This window comes from Hyperolius riggenbachi, chromosome 2, assembly GCF_040937935.1.
Source record: "Hyperolius riggenbachi isolate aHypRig1 chromosome 2, aHypRig1.pri, whole genome shotgun sequence".
Lineage (NCBI taxonomy): Eukaryota > Metazoa > Chordata > Amphibia > Anura > Hyperoliidae > Hyperolius > Hyperolius riggenbachi.
This window is the reverse complement of record NC_090647.1, coordinates 149,413,545-149,434,998: the sequence shown is the minus strand read 5'-3', so window position 1 is coordinate 149,434,998 and position 21,454 is coordinate 149,413,545. Positions and strand designations below refer to the sequence as shown.

Below are 21,454 nucleotides of genomic sequence, written 5' to 3'. Positions count from 1 at the left end.
GATACCCAATTTTATGTCAATTATCTTGGTTTCAGCATTAGAGACACTTCCTATATCTATATATTGGTATGTAACCCAGCCCTCCTGGTGATGTTAAGCCTAGGCTATGATGTCTTGCTGAAGTCTTCTCCCAGTGCATTGTGGCAGACCAGGTTTTGGCTCTGCTCACTTTGGAACACACAGCAAACATTCCACAGTAATGTAACTTGCCAGCATTTCCTTCTTGACTTTTTCTTCCCTTTATCTTAGCCCTTTTTGAGAGCACAGCGGGTGATTGAGGATATACCTGCACATGGAGAATTTCTAAGGGATGGCACATGGATCCTCTTTGACTGACTCCCTCTGTCAAAGAGCCTCTTGGAAGTTTCCCACAACAATGACAAGGGATTCAGAGCTGCGCATGCGCAGGTTCCAAACTGCGCATCCAAATAAGGGGTCCAAATAAGTAACATGAACAATTACATAAACGCTCTTGTGCAGATGTTTGAAATGTTTTGACTGATCAGTGTATAGGGTAGATGATCATCTGCAAGAACAAAATGCACTTGATGGTCTAAGGCAGGGGTCTCAAACTCGCGGCCCGCGGGCCATTTGCGGCACTTGATACAATATTTTGTGGCCTTCACCGGCAAAAGCTTCCTTATAGTTTGCTTCAGTGCTCCCAAGTAATCCGCCGCATCCCCGCCGCTAAACGAGGGCTGCAGACCCCCCAAATTGCCCGGGGGGCAATCCGCCGGCATTTCTTGGAAGGGGCAGAGCTTTCAGCTTCAGCTCTGCCCCTCCTGACGTCAATCGCCGCACGGATCGCCGCCTCTCCCCGCCCCTCTCTGTGAAGGAAGAGTGAGAGGGGCGGGCAGAGGCGGCGATGCGCCGCGATTGTGAAATTCCTTATGCGGCCCAGCCTCATCCTGACTTTGCCTCCTGCGGCCCCCCAGGTAAATTGAGTTTGAGACCCCTGGTCTAAGGTGTTTTTGGCTTGGAGATGTAAATGATCTTGCATGCCTAGCCTGGATTTATTTAAAAAAATGACCTATTAAGAATCTGCATCCTTTACCTTAGTTATAATGGACCATGGTGAAGGTTGCCTAAGTTAATTAATTAGTTTAATTGTAGTGTTATACATGTACCTGCAGTAAAGAACTATTTTCTTCAGGTATCCTAAAAAAAAAACTCCTGCGAGCGATGACTGTCTCTGCCCACTGGGAGGAAACTCAATTGTGCAAAAAAAAAAAGAAAAGGTGAAAAGCTATTTCTTTAGTACTTTGCTTTAGGTCTTCAGTTCATTTGTGTTTCAAACACTGCGAAGGCCAATTTAAGTTACCATAGGTATTTATCATTTTATCCAGGGGATGTCCTGTCATGCTCCTGATACCCCTTCTAACCCTCACTGATGCTAATCATCCAGAATTGGCCCTTATCTTGTCTCTATCTTCAGGTTATTTGTCAATGCCTGTAGTACTCCCTGAGGTTTAAGCACCACTGAGAAGACCTGAAGCATGCTTTCAATCTTCCTCATGCTTGCATTCGGTTGTGGGGTGCTATTAAGCACTTCTACTCTTCTGTAGTTGTTTCCTCGTTTCATGTGCATGCTTGGCACTCTGCTGAAACCTAGCTGGTCCTTCTAAGCCAAAGTGCAAATATTGGATGGCACAGTTGGGAAGTGGCATACAAAGGATGGGGACACGATACAGTCCATTTTATAAATGGTGCAGCGTCTCCTCGCCAGTGCAAGGTTTGGGGTAAGGCATAGGGCACCCCACCATACAACATGGCCTGTGCCCTCAACAGCCTCAGTGAACCATACTTACTGTATATATTTTTACATCTTTCTTTATAGGTATCTAATGGCCTATCAGGGATATGTTTATCTTTTTATGTCTGGAGATGTGTCATTAAGATTGCTCCCCTGTGCCAAAGTTGACAAAGCTAAACCTCTCCTGTAACAAATGTTCTAACTGCAAGACTTACGCTATATGGGATAAACATAACGGTCAGAACTGGCTGCATTGACTCTGTAGTGGGATCTGGTCCTCATTGCAGATGATCAATGAGATGCTAATTTTTTGACTTGTATAAAATTGCATTCAGCTTGTCGAATGCTGATGCAGCTGATTTTGATTGGACCAATTTCAAGCTGCATGCAGGTCAGAAAAAATAGCATTTCTTTGGGCATCTTCCACTCATCACCTTTAATTAAATATTCTCTAGACACTGTGGGATGCATAGCTGGCCTTTGATATGAGCGACCAGAGCGGTCGCTCAGGGCGCCGGCTTCCAAGGGGGCGCCTATAGCTGGCTACCTATACTGAGGGCACCTACACCTGATTTCTTATACTGGGGTCACCTATAGCTGGCTACCTTTACTGAGAGCACCAACACCTGGCTACCTATACTGGAGGCACCTACTCCTGGCTACCTATGGGGGGGGTGGAGACCTTCAACTGACTTCCTATACTGGGGGCACATATGCTTGGCAACCTATATTGAGGGCACCTACACATGAGGTCCTATACTATGGCACCTATACCTGGCTACCTACCTATTCTGAGTCTGAAGGCGTTTATTTTTTTTTTGGGGGGGGGGGGGGGGGGACACTGCAGCTATAACGTGTCGTGCAAATTGTCTTTCTTTGTCATTCTAAATGGTAGGGGTGGGGGGGGGGGCTAACTGTCCCACTGTTTTTATTAATATTCCTGAAAGGTTCTAGCCTTCATTTTTAAGTATATTTAAGATGATGCACTCTTTCCATCCATTTGTGGTTATCAATAGTATTTTTTCTATTATACATATGAGACGTGTCACAGAGATCTGAGCATTTGGCGTGATGTGTAACAACGTCAAAAAAGGTTGTCCTAGGACAGTGATTCCCAACCTTTTCCGGCCCGGGGAACACTTTCTGACCAAATTTTTCTCCGGGGAATGGCGGGGGGGGGGGGGGGGGGGGGGGCTTGTTCTTTGCGCGACCTAGTGGACAGTGCCGTGCGCAGCAGGCTATGGGGGGGGGGGGGGGGGCTGGGGTGCGGCTGCATAGCTAGCATAGTTGCCCCAGTGTAAGAGGGAGTTTAGTAGCCTCAGTATAGCTAGTATAGTGCCCCAGTATAGTGCCCCCAGTATAGCCAGTATAGTGCCCCCCGTATAGCCAGAATAGTGCCCCAGTATAGCCAGAATAGTGCCCCAGTATAGCCAGAATAGTGCCCCAGTATAGCTAGTATAGTGCCCCAGTATAGCCAGAATAGTGCCCCAGTATAGCCAGTATAGTGCCCCAGTATAGCCAGAATAGTGCCCCAGTATAGCTAGTATAGTGCCCCAGTATAGCCAGAATAGTGCCCCAGTATAGCCAGAATAGTGCCCCAGTATAGCCAGAATAGTGCCCCCAGTATAGCCAGAATAGTGCCCCAGAATAGTTCCCCCAGTATAGCCAGTATAGTGCCCCCAGTATAGCTAGTATAGAGCCCCAGTATAGCTAGTATAGTGCCCCAGTATAGCTAGTATAGTGCCCCCAGTATAGTGCCCCCAGTATAGCCAGTATAGTGCCCTCAGTATAGCCAGTATAGTGCCCCCAGTATAGCCAGTATAGTGCCCCAGTATAGCCAGAATAGTGCCCCAGTATAGCCAGAATAGTGCCCCAGTATAGCCAGAATAGTGCCCCCAGTATAGCCAGAATAGTGCCCCCAGTATAGCCAGAATAGTGCCCCCAGTATAGCCAGTATAGTGCCCCCAGTATAGTGCCCCCAGTATAGCCAACATAGTGCCCCAGTATAGCCAGAATAGTGCCCCAGTATAGCCAGTATAGTGCCCCAGAATAGTGCCCCAGTATGGGTAGGTGGTGCCCCCGCCCGTCCCCGCCGCTGTTATTACCTTAACAGCTGCCGCTCTCCCCTCTCCAGCGCATGTGTTTATTTAAAGAGACTCCGTAACAAAAATTGCATCCTGTTTTTTATCATCCTACAAGTTCCAAAAGCTATTCTAATGTGTTCTGGCTTACTGCAGCACGTTCTACTATCACCATCTCTGTAATAAATCAACTTATCTCTCTCTTGTCAGACTTGTCAGGCCTGTGTCTGGAAGGGTGCCAAGTTCTTCAGTGTTGTGGTTCTGTGATGCATCTCCCCCCTCCAGGCTTCTCTCTGCACACTGCCTGTGTGATATTTAGATTAGTGCAGCTTCTCTCTGTTCTATTATCTTTTACAAGCTGGATAAATCCTCCTCTGAGCTGGCTGGGCTTTCACATACTGAGGAATTACATACAGGCAGAGCTGTCTGCGCTCTGCAGGAAGAAACAGCCTGACACTTCAGTGGAAGATAGCTGCAGGGGGAAAGAAACACACAAATGATCTCTTGAGATTCAAAAGGATGGCTGTATACAGCCTGCTTGTGTATGGATGTATTTTCTATGTGTGGACATGCTGTACATCAACCTACTTCCTGTTTTGGTGGCCATTTTGTTTGTTTATAAACAAACCTTTTAAAACTGTTTTTAACCACTTTTAATGCGGCGAGGAGCGGCGAAATTGTGACAGAGGGGAATAGGAGATGTCCCCTAACGCACTGGTATGTTTACTTTTGTGCGATTTTAACAATACAGATTCTCTTTAAGGCAAGCAACGTATCTCCCGGCTGCTCTGTGATGCGACAGGAAGCAGGGCAGCGGCTTCCTGTAACGGCGATATGTATCGCCGTTACTATGGTAACCGAGCCCTGATTCCTGCGCATCACAGAGCAGCCGGGAGATACGCTGCTTGCCTTAAATAAACACATGCGCTGGTGAGGGGAGATCGGCCGCTGCGAAGGTAATAGCAGCGGCGGCCGCGGGGACGTGCGGGAGGGGGGGGGGGGAAGAGGACGGCACACTGGTTGAAAAATGCTGTCCTAGGAGATATCTCAGGAGAAAAGGAATTACATATGGTGTGTGTGTGTGTGTGTGTGTGTGTGTGTGTGTGTGTGTGTACGTACACATCCGCGCATGCGCGAAGTGGATGAAGGGGGGGCACAAATATCAGGTTTCTCTCAGGGTGCTGTGAAACCTAAGGCCGGCCCTGGTGGGATGTATGCACTGAACTGTAGTATTTAGAATAACATGCTGGTTCTGGTTTCCACATGTGTCAGAAGATCATAATTCTTTCATTCCTTAAATGCTGTACGTGAGAATGGTAGTCCTACTCTATTTAGAATGCTGTCATTATGTTGCTGTATGTGTTCATAAAGAACTTGATTATGTGCAACACGAATATTACAAAATCTTGGAGAACATACGAAAATTCACACTTTGCTACCTTTGTATTACACACATGCTAATGTAACAAATACACCAAGGACATAGTTATATGTAAGACAGGGAATGTTTTATTAACAAACCCAACACAGAAACGTACTGACTGGGTCTGCCATGATTTTCAAGTGTTTTGGACCAGAACAGTTAAATGCAGCAAAAATACATTGAACATAAAGTTGCTACACACGAATAAACTGGTTGAGAAAAGAAACGTGAATGTTTTCAGATGTTTTATTGTTCCCTGTGAAAAACAGCACCCTTTTGACATTTAGTATTCTTCTCCTTCCTCTTCACCCTCTCCTTCCACAGAATCTACACCAACCTCCTCGTAATCCTTCTCCAGGGCAGCCATGTCCTCACGGGCCTCAGAGAATTCTCCCTCCTCCATACCCTCACCCACATACCAGTGCACAAAGGCACGCTTGGCATACATAAGATCGAACTTATGATCTAGTCGGGCCCAGGCCTCTGCAATGGCAGTGGTGTTGCTCAGCATACAAACAGCACGCTGCACCTTGGCCAGATCACCTCCTGGAACCACTGTTGGTGGCTGATAGTTAATACCAACCTTGAAACCAGTTGGACACCAGTCCACAAACTGGATGGTGCGTTTTGTCTTGATGGTGGCAATAGCTGCATTAACATCTTTAGGCACCACATCACCACGGTACAACAGGCAGCAAGCCATGTATTTACCGTGGCGTGGGTCACATTTCACCATCTGGTTAGCTGGTTCAAAGCAAGCATTGGTGATTTCAGCCACAGACAGCTGTTCATGGTAGGCTTTCTCAGCTGAGATAACTGGGGCATAAGTGGCAAGAGGGAAGTGGATACGAGGATAGGGCACCAAGTTGGTCTGGAACTCTGTCAGATCTACATTCAGTGCTCCATCAAATCGGAGGGATGCTGTAATAGAGGACACAATCTGACCTATCAGCCTGTTAAGGTTGGTGTAGGTGGGGCGCTCAATATCTAGATTTCTACGGCAGATATCATAGATGGCCTCATTGTCTACCATGAAAGCGCAGTCTGAGTGCTCCAGGGTGGTGTGAGTGGTAAGGATAGAGTTGTAGGGTTCAACAACAGCTGTGGACACCTGGGGGGCTGGGTAGATTGAGAATTCCAGCTTGGACTTCTTTCCATAATCAACAGAGAGACGTTCCATGAGAAGAGAGGTGAAGCCAGACCCAGTGCCACCACCAAAGCTATGGAAGACCAGGAAACCTTGAAGACCTGTGCACTGGTCAGCCTGTTAAGGAATAAAATGATAGTTAAAATAACAAATATATTTCATTAACATTGTGCAATTTAAGAGTCAGATGGTTTAGAAGCTATAAACACAAAAGCCCCATACACACGCTAGATTAAAGGACAACTGTAGCAAGAGGGATATAGAGGGTGCCATATTTATTTACTTTTAAACAATACCAGTTGCCTGGCAGCCCTGCTGATCTATGTGGCTGCAGTAGTGTCTGAATAACACCAGAAACAAGCATGCAGCTAATCTTGTCAGATCTGACAATAATGTTAGAAACACCTGATCTGCTGCATGCTTGTTAAGGGGCTAAAAGTATTAAAGGCAGAGAATCAGCAGGACTGCCAGGCAACTGGTATTGTTTAAAAGTACATAAATATGGCAGCCTAAATATACCTTACTACAGTTGTCCTTTAAAGTCAGCTGAGGTGGCCAATAATGACCCACCTCATTCCCCAGTCTACTGCCTGGCGGTCAACTTGGCCGAGTGAAGGCCTATACCTTTGTTATCACTGCTCAACCCGCCCACTGTCACGTTTATGCCATTGTTGGCTCCTCACACGTGTAAGGGTACATTACCTGTCCTCTGCCTGCGCTTGTCCCCCGCTGCTTCCGGGATATCTCCTCTGCATGTGGCGTCACACGTACGCCCTTACTAGAAAACCACGTGGGGCGTGCGTGTAAAGAGAGGGCAATGCGCCTGGAAGCCAGCGAAGGGACATGCGCAGGCCACGGACAGGTAATGTATGCACGGGGGGACATTTACAGCGTCAGGGGTTTCATCACGTTTGTCTGGAAATTGCATGCCGTTACCACCGCACATCCGATAGAGCAACATCTTGTAGCATGCACGATCGAGAATAGGACTAACTTTTGTCCCGAAATTGGTTGCATTGTTGGTCAGGCATGCACTTGGCGGCACCGATTTTCATCCAATTCGATTATAATAGTCGAATTGGAAGGTCGATCGGCAGCCAAGTCACCTGATGTATGGCCACCTTAACTCCTTGTAATGAAATCTGAACTTGCTTTCAACCCGACCTCTCCACATGCCACCCAGCAATGCAACAAAGAACAACAAAGAAAAGTCCATGGGCCTCAGACTGTGTCCAATCGATCACGGGGAGTCACAGATTAAGGTAGGAGCTACATCAAGTCTACCATGCAATACAGTCCATACACATACAATCCAATCTGGACTCGACCCTTCTGTGATGAATTTCAGCTTTTATTTGCTTTTCAACAGCGGTTATACAGCAACAAGAAAGCACCAGCAGTGCAGATTGGATTGTATGTATATGATGCTACAATGAGGCCACTCCCCTAGCAGCTGTGTAAAGGGGTCTCAGAAAGCTGGCCACAGCTCTTATGGGCTCTGTTTTGCAGTAAAAATAATAGTGACAAATGTACAATACTGAAATAATGAAGGAGACTTTACTGATGGCAAACCCATGGGAGACTTATCCGAGGGCTTACCAGCTTGCGGATCCTGTCCAGCACAAGGTCAATGATTTCCTTGCCAATTGTGTAGTGGCCACGAGCGTAGTTGTTGGCAGCATCTTCTTTGCCGGTGATGAGCTGCTCTGGGTGGAAGAGCTGGCGGTATGTACCTGTGCGCACCTCATCTGCACAAAAAATAAAAATCACAATTGTAAGTAAAATACTTTTAATCACACAGGGAGTCTCTTATTGATAGGATATTTATGTTTTAAAAAGGCCATCGGTTATGAAGCGTACAATTCATTTCCCTGAGTAACTCAAAGAGCAGATTAAAGTTATTATGTAAAGACAGAATCATTCAAGCCAGAGAATGTAAAGTTCCCAGTTATGCAGCGTGAGATTTGAGCAGACGGTACCAAGACTGCTGGTTAAAGCGGACCTGAGCTTAGAACATCCTCACTGCTCTAAAAGATACACAACAGCATAATAACCTTTAAACAAAAAACATTTCTTTATTACCGCTGATACAAATACTAAAATAAATCTGCACTGGTTCTACTTTCTGATCCATAGAAGCAGAGATATTGCTAACATCCTGTTCTTTCAAATTAGCTTATCTGCCATCTCTGCCGTGGCAGTCAGGTGACACAGGGGAGATATCAAATTACAGCTTGTGATTAGATACAAATGAGGGGGAATTAAACAGGCTAAACTCTCTAAATACATACAGGGTACATTTCTCTCTGTCTCCCTTCTGCCCTGTGCAAGAGTTCAGGTCCACTTTAAGGTGCCCATACACTTATCAACTTTCCCATTCAATTGCTGGCAGATTCGATCAATTTGACGGGTATAGATTCTCCCCAAATGTCTAATTCAGTATGGGTTTGGATAGGAAGATCAAGGTCAGTTTGGGGGTAAGATCGGTGGTAGATGGACTGCCCATAGCATCGCACTGCATCAAACAATGCAATGTTGTGGATCGATCAATTTTCTGTTGAAAATTGAAGTGCTGTGTGTGGTAGGGATCCATTCCTTATTAGAGAGGAATCCATTGTTTTGCCACATTGGTTAACAAGCCTTACTCAGCATCACAAGTAAAACTTGTTTTTCCTATGTTGCTGTCACAGTAGGTAGTAAAAATCACGTGTTGGACTAGTCCATCTCCATATGGAGGTTTTTCTGTATTTCCTCTAGGCCTGGAGCCTAGTAGAGTGCCTACAAGAGTGAACTGCCAATGAAAGCCTATGGCAGAGACTCCACAGGAACGATTGCGATTTGCTGAAAATGCAATCACATTGCCTCCAGCATCTTTGGAGAAATTTCATCCAAGGAATGCAGGGCCCATAATCACATTCCTTGAAATCACTCTCAAAAGTGTTGGTTCTTTAGGGTTTTTTTAGAGCAATTTGCTATGTCTAGTGGGCCCCAGCCCTGATTGTGTACAAAATCGCTCCCTGGAATGGATCTGTACAAAGATGTCGGCTGGCCACCCCAATGTGTTTGCTCACTATTTTGACAGGTGGACTGACAAGTGCTGGTCAGTAAATGTTTTTGAATATAAAAAAAAGTTATATTCTCCCAGAACCATCAGTTTTTTACAACCTACTGTACTTTATCTGACAGCAACATAGGAAAACGTCATTTATAGTGCTTCTGCCCTAGGACAAATGTACATCTTGTGTGTATGTATTTTAAAGTTAACTTTTTTTAATAGTAGTCTTTTAAATACCGTGAAGCTACCATAAAAGCTCCTAAGAAGGTGAAGTTCAGTAAGAGCTCCACATGCTGTGCTGACACCCACGTAATAACAGGATTGATGCGTAAACCGAGGATAATGAAAATGTGTTACTCATAAAGAAGTCTGCTTTCATTGTGTGGACTGCAAAGTAACTCGTGTATCTCATCCAATTTATCTGAGCCAATTATAGTATTTCAGGACGCGGTCTACCAGCTGCATGTGCTGCTTACTCTGCTCTGTGCTGGCATGAGGCAGGCCTGCCCAAACAGTGGTGTTTGGCAGTTTCATGTGGATGGCAATGGAAGCTACCATATTCCCCTAAAGGATGCCTTTAAGGTCTCAGAATAGGCAAGAGAATATTTTATACACCTACTAAGGTCCCTAACCTACAGCAACTCATTGCACTTGTAATATAGCCACTAGATACCTATAAGGTAATAAACCTGCTGATCAGATTCCTGCAGAGAGGATGGCATTATTCAGATCACCATATGTCCAAATGAGGCAATGCGCTAATGAAAAAGCCATAGCCATCAATGGAGAAGAATGAAGAGCAGTGGTGTTTCTTTTTACTACCACTACCACGGTGAGAAATACTGATAAGTGGCTGCCATGATAGGCAATCAGTCACTCCATGCTACTCTTTCTAGTAAGACCTGTTCTGCATGCTTGTTGAACAGTTCAGTATCGCATCTGCTGACCACGAGCGCCTTTGGGTACCAATAAAATGCAGCTGCATCATGGTGCTGTTTGTTACACCACTCATGACGGCATTTGACTCTAGTGGATTACCAGGTGGCAAAAAAGTGGCCTGTCACATCTCAGCATGACCAAATCCTGCTAGTAAGCACCCGGTCGGATCACACAGCTGACAGGCGGTGAACGCCTCACCTTCAGCCTCCTGTCTGGAAGAAAGGGGCTGAACAATTGCCTCATTCAAATGAAAGGAGTTGTGAATGGCCGATTTAGGTGAATTATGTGGGTGCATATTATTTCAGCGCCACTCAGATCGGCGCGGGGAGAGCCGAATGACGGCTTTCCCCACTGCCGCTAAACTCCGAGGCGGCGTTAAATACTATTCCCCCTCCGAGTTGTAGCAATTCAGAGGGAGATGTACTTCGGGGTCTGGCAGCCGCTGCTATGACGGCGCCCAGAAATATACTGATCCGGAATTATGGTACTTGTGATCAAATTTTGACTGCATTCTTTTATAATTGTAGCAATCATACTTTTCAAATGCTAAGAAGTAAAAAAATGGCAATTTATTTTGTTCTCTATTTTTATTAAAATAAATAATCACCAAATTCAGCTTCCATAATCCCAGTTCCTATGCTTTTTACTGAATATCTGAAGAAGAATAGTGTATGCAGTCAGCAGGGTACGCCTGGATCTGCTTCAGTCTGGGAATTGGGTGGGGTTTTCACACTGCTGCTTACTGTTAGGCCCCTTCCCCACATTTGCGGTTTTAGAAAAAACAAAGCAGCCCGATCCGCAGGGAGCTCTAAAGTGCACTATAGAATCGCAACACATTGTTCCCGAGGAATTCTTACAAACGCATTGTGATTCTTTTAATTTACATTGTAATTAATGGAAATCAAAACTACATCAGGAAGAAATGCAGAGAAACACAAGTGGTGTACATTTCCTGATACATGCAGGTGAGGAAGGGGCCTCAGTCACAATACTGGTATGAGTGCAGCTGGTAAACTCTGGTTCATAAGGATCCCAGCACTGCTCACTCAATACTCAGCTCCCATCATGCTTTGCAGTGCAATAACATCAAATCTGTAAATTATTGATGTTAGAATATATGGAGGTCTGGACCAGATAGCAGCTGTAACAGTGGGGACACTTTGATAAGATTATTTTGAAGGTTATAAGCCAAATGCAACCCTAAACAATAAAACAACGCATATAGATTTCATAGTTTCAGTTTTGTTCCTGCTCAGACTTGCCCTTTAAGACCACTGAAATAACAATAAATGTATTATGCTGTAGAAGTCATGGACACTTGCAGATTAGGTGACATTCTGAATGGAATGCTGTAGCCTAGGCAGTGGGGTAGCTAAGAAGCTGTGGACCCCTGTGCAAGTTTTGCATTGGGGCCCCACCAAGCATGCTATACAGAAAAACTGATCCGGCGCACCAAAACCAATCAAGGACAGCCAGAGTGGCAATGGTGCAAGAAGGGGATGGGAAGCAGTGTGTTTATGTTCACTACTATTCAAAGCATCTATAGAAGTGATTATTACAAGCACAAGAGCAATAAAGTGCTAATACTGTGGTCTAGCCCAAGGGCCCCGATGGGTCGCTACCTCTGCACCCCCTTTTGCTACGCCACTAAGCCTAGGTTCACAACGCACGGTACCCAAACCCCAGAGGGTACTATAGTAAGGCCACCAGGGTACTTGTCATAGGCAATCCATTGTAGAAAGTTTGGAGATAAAATGAGCAATAAATTATATATAAATAAACCTGACTAAGTATGTATAGTTCATTAAAAGCATCAAGGAAGGTTTGACTTGGTCTTTTGACAAATATACTGTATGCAGTATGCATCAAGTGGTGCTTGAGATTTTAGGCACTGTAGGGGGGGGCACATAGGTAACGCATTAATTAATAAACATGCTATAATGCTCACAAACACTGCTGTATAATATGGATTATGTTTAAAGGGGAAACTGTAACCATGGCACTCCTGACCTACTAAGAAATACCCACAGAACTCCAAGCTTTGTGGTGAAGGCATATATGTTTATTTAGTCATTATTAGGTGAGGGAGAAGAAAGCTATCTGCATGGCATGGTTGTTACAGCAAGTAACAGTAGATGGTAGAATGCTATGCTTCCTATGCTAAAACATCCAGGATAACCAAAAATACTTATGCTGTTTTTATTATATATGATAAAAATACTGACACAATATAAATTTTGCTTGTACAGCCGCTTCTCTCTTTATTTGACAGCGCAGGCACAATGTCTCTTACCAATGACTGTGGGTTCCAGATCTACAAACACAGCTCTGGGGACATGTTTGCCAGCTCCGGTCTCACTGAAGAAGGTGTTGAAGGAATCGTCCCCTCCTCCGATGGTCTTGTCACTGGGCATCTGTCCATCAGGCTGGATGCCATGTTCCAGACAGTACAGCTCCCAGCAGGCATTACCAATCTGCACACCAGCCTGGCCAACGTGTATAGAGATGCACTCACGCTGCACAGAAAACAGAGGACAGGTGGTGACTGCTTTGTTTCATGTTAGTGTTTGCTCTGTTTAACAGCTCTCTATAAACTGCAATAATACAGGTTCTGTTTACACCCCACTTGACTTTTACAATAAGAACGTTTAAACAAATGTCAGGAAAAGAAAAATCAGCTGTGAATCTGATCTGTTGTACGTTATTATTGTACTGAATGGATGTAGAAAGTAAAAATAGAACAATGACAACCTCTGGATATAGTAAACTCAGGCCTCAGGTCCCAGCAAATTTGTCTTTATAAATATTTAATGGATGGCCAATTCTGATATAATAAAGGTCTAAACTTGTAAACTATATAGAGAGAGAGAGGGGGGGAAAGGGAGAGAGAGAAATGACTGTAATACACACACACACACACACACACACGTGTATTATTTACACAATATACACATGTGTTAATAAATATTTATATACACACGTCATGTGATTATAGTCCAAGATTATACCCTATATAGATTTGGATGAAGATTGGGGTACAAGGATCTGGCTGAACAATGAGAAATGGAGACAGCTGGCCCTAATGCCACACCCACTGCAGCAGCACTACAAGAAGCATCTTGTCTTTGTGAATGGCAGTCGGTGGGAGTGTGTTGTTCCCAGACCCCTCCCCCATTCACCTAGCTACCAATCCGGAACAAGCCAGCTGTGCATGAGGCGGATATAGCATCCTTATTACACTGCCCAACCCCACCCAGTTACATTTGTCAAAAATGACACATCTTATTAACAACTATTTTTTTTCACTACAATAACAAGGTATTAAAAATAGAAAGGTTACTCATATCCTCCCATATCCTTCTCCTTCTTCCCATTCATCTCTTAATAACAATGCCTGCTGGCCTAAAGCTGGCAGCTAACAACAAGCAGACAAAACATCTATTCACAAGACATATACTTCTCAGATGCCCACCCCCTACAATAGCACGCCATGCCACTGATGATGTGATGCTGAGGTCACCATTGCTGGTCCTACATGCTGATACACTTATGTCATCTACAGCCACAATAATGGGATTCTCTGCCCGTTCAGTCACAGCTGAACAAAGACGAGCTGTCAGCCGCAGAGGCTTCCTGCACAGTTGTGATGTGAGACTCCAGCACAGGGACAGAGCCGAGGCCAGGAAAATATGAGCGCTGCTGCTATGCTGGAATGGCTGCTCTCAGCTGATAGGGCGTGGTGCGCAGACGCTCCAGACATGCACTTACATAGGAAAAATCCCACTAACGCCAGCACCAGCATAATGTCACCCCTCCTAAAGAATAACAGATCCTACGCCATCCTCATCAACTTCCCTATACTAAAGCATTATAAACCTGTAGTAATGTAGCAAGGCACAAGGCTCGGCTGTCATAGAAGCCATTGACTGTCATTCTCTGTCTCCCCCTAGAGAAGGATGCTTTCACAGCCACCAGCAGTCATGGAAGCACATCCCAGCCAGTGCATCAAGAGGAAGGATGCTTTCACAGTCATCCTAGCCAGTGCATCGGAAGGAAGGATGCATTCATAGCCACCAGCATCTACCAGCAGCCATGGAGCACATTCCAGCCAATGCATCAGGAGGAAGGATGCTTTCATCGCCACCAGCATCTACCAACAGCCATGGAGCACATCCTAGTCAGTGCATCAGAAGGAAGGATGCTTTCACAGCCACCAGCAGCCACAGTCATCCTAGCCAGTGTACCAAAAGGAAGGATGCTTCTTTCACAGCCACCTGCAGCCATGAGCACATCCAGTCAGTGCATCACCCAGCAGAGAACCACAAATCATCTTCTTTGTTCTGTGTCTTCTACACATGACCCCCCCCCCCCCCCTCCGGGAATCCACCCCAGCCTTTGTTCTTCTTACCATGTTTGCTGTGCCGCTGAGAAGAGGGCGAGAGGAAGGAGGAGAAGGATACCTTCTTACAGTGCGACTCTAAGGAGGTCGGTGTAAGAGAACCTGCAACACATGGTCCAACACTGCTGCTTATATACAATCTCGTTGTCATGGAAACCAGGCTGGAATTTTTTTCATTGGACAGGACGCTTTCGACTGCCTCCAGGCGCCGGGAGATCGGGACAGCCATTGGTTGAGCTGTCATAGGATGAGGTAATCTGTCCCTCCCTTCATTAGGAGTATGCATGCTATTAGTGGGACAAAGAGGGGCTGGGACATATTCTGGCAATTTTATCATCCCATCCCGGAAAATGGTGGCTCTGGAAGCCTTGAATCACCATAGGAGACGGGCAAACAAAGACACCAGATACTACCATACATATCACATACTGCAGTATGGTCCCTGTACTGTGTACTCTGCCCATTATCAGAGACCTCACTCATCTATCACTAATTCAGTCAGAAAAAGAAGGAAATTAAAATTAAATGAGGAAATGATTATAGAAATAGCTTCAATCCCAAGCCCCAAAATGTGGTAAATAGTGTACCACCCCCAAAACACGCCCTGTAGTTCTATATACCAATCTCTTTATATATTGTACAGATAGAAAGTGGATAACAAGCATGAGCTCTCATCAGTGAGTTAGGATTTTCCAGGAATGTGTTTAGTAGTATCATTACTGCTCCTAATAAATGAATAAAGAGCATGCGACTGTAGTGCAATACTTGTCTTTTGTTTGCAACCTAATATTTTCTTTTTTGGTCACTTTTGCATTCATTAGTGGATAATTGTCTAAAGTTACTGATAGATATTTGCAGGCTGGACATGCAGGTAGAACCTGACTGCTCCTGTGATCCATTTGCAATATAGACATGGCTGCTGAATGCATATGTATATAGGCAGGTAATGTGGTCACCGCTAAGGGCTGTTTTACACTGTGGGCGATTCTGTGGTGATTATGCTGAGCTTGCCAGCGAGTGGCAAAGCTCTAGTGAAGTGTCTACTAGGCCTCTTTTACACTGCATGCTAAAAAAACTGTGTTTTAACCATCAGTTGTTCCATAGCAGTGTATTGTGAAAAAGCTTTAGGCTACTTACACAGTAGGACTTTGCGTTTGATGCGACGTTAAGGTCGCACAACGTGGCCCTAACGCAACGCATATACACTTTCACAGTGCGATGTTAAGGTCGCACATTAGAAAATGTATTTACATGGAACGAAAACGGCGCATGTGAAACATTTTAAAAAAGGAAAAAAAAATTACTGAGCATGTGCAACACAAGTAACACAGCAGATTAATTGCCAAACGCACAGCATGCAGCACTTTTTAATAATGCTGCACGTTACACACTAACGCAACGTGTGCACTGTAAATGTCACGCAGAGTAAACAAACAAACAAAACAAACACAGAACATTTATATCGCGCTTTTCTCCTGGCGGACTCAAAGCGCCAGAGCTGCAGCCACTAGGACGCGCTCTATAGGCAGTAGCAGTGTTAGGGAGACTTGCCTAAGGTCTCCTACTGAATAGCTGCTGGCTTACTGAACAGGCAGAGCCGAGATTCGAACCCTGGTCTCCCATGTCAGAGGCAGAGCCCTTAACCATTACACTATCCAGTAAAGGTTGCATTGCTGTACATTACTCTGCGTTAAAATATTTTATAACGTGCAACTTTAACGTCGCACTGTGAAAGAGCCCCTAGTTTTTCAGCGTACAGGAAGAGGCCATAGAGCAACATGGACATTACCTTGCACATCAGTTGTCCTTTCAGTTATAACTGACAGCAACTGACACAGTGTAAAAGGAGCCTGATCCTTTCACACTGAATCAGTTGCTGTCAGTTGAACTGAATGGACAACTGATGTGCAGCCCAGGTGAAGGTCCATGTTTTCCTATGGCTCAGTGCACATTATACACGTTTTAACTGAAAGCTTTTTCTCAATGCACTGCTTTGGGACAACTGATCAGTTAAAATGCATCAGTTTTTCAGCATTCAGTGAAAAACGGCTCTAGGGCTAGTTTACACTAAACCAGTTGTTGTGAAGAAAATGTCCACATTTCCCTATAGATCAGGTCACATCTACAGACATTTTTTTCACAATGTGCTGCTGCAGGACATTAAAACACATCAGTTTTTAGTGTACAGTGTAAACCAGCCCTAAGCAACCTCTCTATGGCAACCACCAGGCATATGTGGGCAGCTGCAGCTTTCAGGACACTCATGCAAGTGCATCTGACCACCTGAAACTACATGAAGGGTTGTTTTATACTTGAAGGAAACCAGAGACGCCAAGAAAGAAAGATTTGATGCTTCCTCCAGCTCCATAAGCACAGCTGAGTCCCACGCTGTCCTCCCGAGTGCCTCCGTTCAGCCACAATCAGCCCTGGTAGCTGGCTCAGTTGCGTCAGTTGGGAGTCTTCTGCGCATGCGCGGAGGTCCCCACTTCACCTTTACTAACATTTAAAAATCTGGAAAGATTAAATATCCAGAGATGAACTAAAAGGATAGCTTATTTCTTAAGAAAAGTGGAGTTACATTTGAAGGGCTGATTAAGCCTAGGTTCATATTACAGTGGGGTTGTGTGATGGTCACGGGGGATCCAATGCACGACCTCTTAGCTCTTGCCACTTAGTTGTGTCTGTTGTAACAGTCATGTGCTATTTACCATTGCTATCTATGACATGTCCAACCTCTATCCTTGTCCAGAAAAGTCATGCAAGATGGGACATTACGTTCCGTTATCACTCCAAACACATCAGACAATGAACATGCTGGAAGGGATCTTATGCTTACCATAGGATCAGCTGACACATCCATTGGTTCATTGTTTTCCATTCTGTGAAATGGACCAATTTCAGGCCTAGTGTGAACCTAGCCTACTCTGTGCAGTGTGAGAGTGTGAGACCTGCAGTGACATCAGACATATAAAGCAACGTATGACCTTCTTCCTGCTGCACACCAGCTTTTTGTGTGCAGTTTTGCCCCATTCTGGAATGATTGGACACGGTCACTGCAGCTTGCTAAGGAGAAGCACTGTGTGTGAGATGTGCAAGCGGAGGAAAAGGAATGATTTGTTAGGCTACACTCACAATGACACACTGCGGTCGTAGATAGCAATGGAAGAGAAACATCACAGTGCGCATTATGCCTGTGGTGCGATGCATACAGTAAAGCATACAGTGCATAGAACATATGGTTCATTGCAACCGTTAGTGCATGCGTAATGTGGTACTGATAAATGGGAGAGCTGGCAGGCACTCGGGTGTGAAATATTGTGACAGGCAGATAAACGGCAACCAGGTTTACTACGTGCTCAAGACTCGAAGGCAAAGTCTGTGCAAAAAATGTAGAGGAGAACATGAAAGGTCTGGCACTGTAGTTTTAATGTCAGCATGGATAATAATTATGCAGAGAGTATCAAAACATATGTGGAAGTGACATTATGCAGTAGGTTCTTGCGTGCAGCATGTTGATGAACAAAGTGTCACTATGCAAGTATTCAAAGTGCTGTACCTGGTTGTAGGGAGGTGGCAGGTGTGGGCGCCAATGTGGTGCACGGCCTGACGACCGTTTTGCAGGGCAGAGTGCCTGGCTTCTTCTAAGGGAAAGTGCACTTTCCCTTAGAAGAAGCCAGGCACTCTGCCCTGCGAAACGGTCATCAGGCCGTGCACCACATTGGCGCCCACACCTGCCACCTCCCTACAACCAGGTACAGCACTTTGAATACTTGCATAGTGACACTTTGTTCATCAACATGCTGCACGCAAGAACCTACTGCATAATGTCACTTCCACATATGTTTTGATACTCTCTGCATAATTATTATCCATGCTGACATTAAAACTACAGTGCCAGACCTTTCATGTTCTCCTCTACATTTTTTGTAATGTGGTACTGCACTGCATGCATTACATTATGCTGATAGATTCCACTGCCCCACACTGCTAGTGCGTCAATGTGAACATGCCATTACAATATAATTATATTGTCTGACGCAATGCATTACAACGCACCACTGTTACCATAGCCTTCATGATTACCACTATATAGAGCACCTACAGAGGAGATCATTAGCCCTATGGCACTACTAAAGGGGTAATGCAGCAACTGGAAGAGGTCTTCATGTGGGCGCCACTGGTCCAGGGCCTCTGGCATCCTCTGCATCCCCTATTTCTACACCACTGGTGCACTGTGCTTCAGACAACATGTGGTAATGATTATGCCCGCATCTCTACTGCCCCCCCAACCCCCCCCCCCCAAAACCAACCCCCCCCCCCCAAGAACATTTAAAGTGGACCTGAACGCGTGCACAGGACAGAAGGAAAACAGAGAAATGCACCCTGAATGTATTTAGAGAGTTGAGCCTGTTTAATTCCCTCTCAATTGTGTCTAATCACAAGTTGTAATTTGATCTTCCCCTGTGTCACATGACTGCCTATGGCAGATAAGCCCATTTGAAAGCACAGGCTGTAAACAATATGTCTGCTTCCATGAAACAGGAAGTAGAAACGGTGCAAATTTATTTTAGGATTTGTATCAGCTGTAACAAAGAAATGTTTTTTATTTAAAGGTTATTATGCTGTTGTTTATCTTTTAGAGCAGAGAGGAGTTCTGAGTTCAGGTCCACTTTAAAGTGGACCTGGATATGTACATCCAACCTCTATCTGAGATCGCCAATCGACAGTGTAGGACTTTCCAAGAGATACCCAATATTTCCCCAAAGCCTACTGTTCTCAGGGAGTGTATTTAGTAGATGGACACAGATCACATGTCACATTTATTGTACAGTAGAGTAATGCATCGTACCATATCTGGTGTCTGTAGCCAGATGAAGAGAGAATCTGGGTGTCACATTATTTATCGTATTTATAAAGCGCCAACATATTACGCAGCGCTGACTTCCTCCAGAAATCAGCAAGACAGCATATGGAGAATCCCAGAATCCAGGCTCAGCTTGTATATTGGAGACAGGAGGAGAGAAACTGCTGAACAGGCAGCTCATCTCACAGTAATGATTTGCATGCAGTGCTATAAGAAATGCCAAAATGAATATTTTCTGCTGTATATTCAGTTCCTTTCTGTTTCTTTTATAACCTACAATCACATGAAATATGATACATAGTAATAATAGTGTTGGTGTTGATGCTAAACAACCATGAAGTAAGAAAAATATTTTTTTTTCTTCATGCTAAGTTCTTATGGAAAAGTGTGTTCCAACACCCCAAAAAACTAACTAGTGAAAAGTGTTTTCTCCAAGTCTTTGGATTATAAATTGACCCTGTAAGCAGAAAAAGATACACCAACCAATAGCACAACATTTGGGAACACACTATGAGGGCCGGTTCACACGGACAGCATTCGGAATTTGTTGTTAAAAACGCTGGTATCGAGTGGCGTCGATCGTTTACCAGCATTTGCATGAATGCGGCGTTCCGATCTCGATTTTTCCCGTCGTTCCAGGCGACCCTGGACACCACATACGTCCAGGGTCGATTACCGCTGTGTTCATGTTCCCCTGCGGGGACGAAAAACGGTAATCGCGACTGGAAGCTGCTGAAAGCCCACGCAAGCCCCTGAACGAGATGCTAGCAAAAGGGACGTCGCTAGAAGCCCGTGTGAACCGGCCCTAAGTTTTACAAAATACTCAGATTGCTCATGGTGACACTAATCACTAGAGAGTTCAAAAAACTAACTCTTACGAAAACAAAGCCATGCTAAATGTGAATTAGCCCTCTTAAGAACTTAAGGTATTTGCAATTATTCCATTTTATGTGAGCAAGCAAGATATCCCATGATCCATCACTGCTGAATATGCAAATCAACCCTTTATGTCCCTGAAAGCCCGACACACATCCAAAACTGCTGGAGTACACAGTGAACCTTGTTCATTGTGCAGAGCCATATTATTCAGCAGTGCATGGCATAAGGTTTTTGTGATATTATTATGTAATGATCACTCCCTGTGGCTTCCATGTGTCCCATTATACATTCCAATATGCAAATAGTGACCTGTCTTTGGTTTACTATATACATAAGCACTAGGCACACATAGGATGATACCCAAATTATTTAGCTGGCCATATTGCTGTGTGACATAAGTGTAGGGGGGTGTGGTTAACATGCAACTGGGAAGTTCATGTTCTTTTTGACCATTTATTGGTGTACAGGTTTTGTTTTCAGTCAGCACAGACACAAGTTGGCTATTACCTCATCAGCCAGGTCAAGTAATAATTTGATATCGGTGGTTTCCTCAAATGACACCACCAACTAAAATGGTCCCACCTGAGAGGAGAGGGTTGCATTGTACTAATCTACAGAGGATAGACACAATTAGTAGGGAGCAATGTGGAGCTCTTGTCCTGTACCTGTGTACCTAATTTTACAGCCAAGCTGGCTCAAGTGGAATGGGATGCTTCTGCCCATCTAAAGTCCCTATCATCTTCCCTGCCTGAGCCAATTGTGTACAGGGCCAGTTCTAGCTATAATGGGACCCCGGGGCAAAAGTAACTTGGCCCCCTAGCAACGAACCCCCCTCCCCACAGCCCCCCAGCCAACTCGCCCAACCCATCCCACTACACCCCCAGCCACACATAATCATTAGTTGTCTTATTCCC

General features: G+C 44.8%; 2 protein-coding genes across 2 annotated transcripts in view; both read right to left on the bottom strand.

The window, feature by feature from the left end:
* Positions 1-21,454, bottom strand: part of LOC137545906 (tubulin alpha-1B chain) — a 267,551-nt gene that overhangs the window by 38,734 nt on the left and 207,363 nt on the right. The window lies entirely within an intron of this gene.
* Positions 5,321-14,927, bottom strand: LOC137545904 (tubulin alpha-1A chain). Its single transcript, XM_068267670.1, has 4 exons — positions 14,807-14,927; positions 12,692-12,914; positions 8,004-8,152; positions 5,321-6,521 (listed from the first exon to the last, which is right to left on the bottom strand). The coding sequence occupies exons 1-4, from the start codon at positions 14,807-14,809 to the stop codon at positions 5,541-5,543; spliced, it is 1,356 nt and encodes a 451-aa protein (XP_068123771.1). The 5' UTR covers positions 14,810-14,927; the 3' UTR covers positions 5,321-5,540.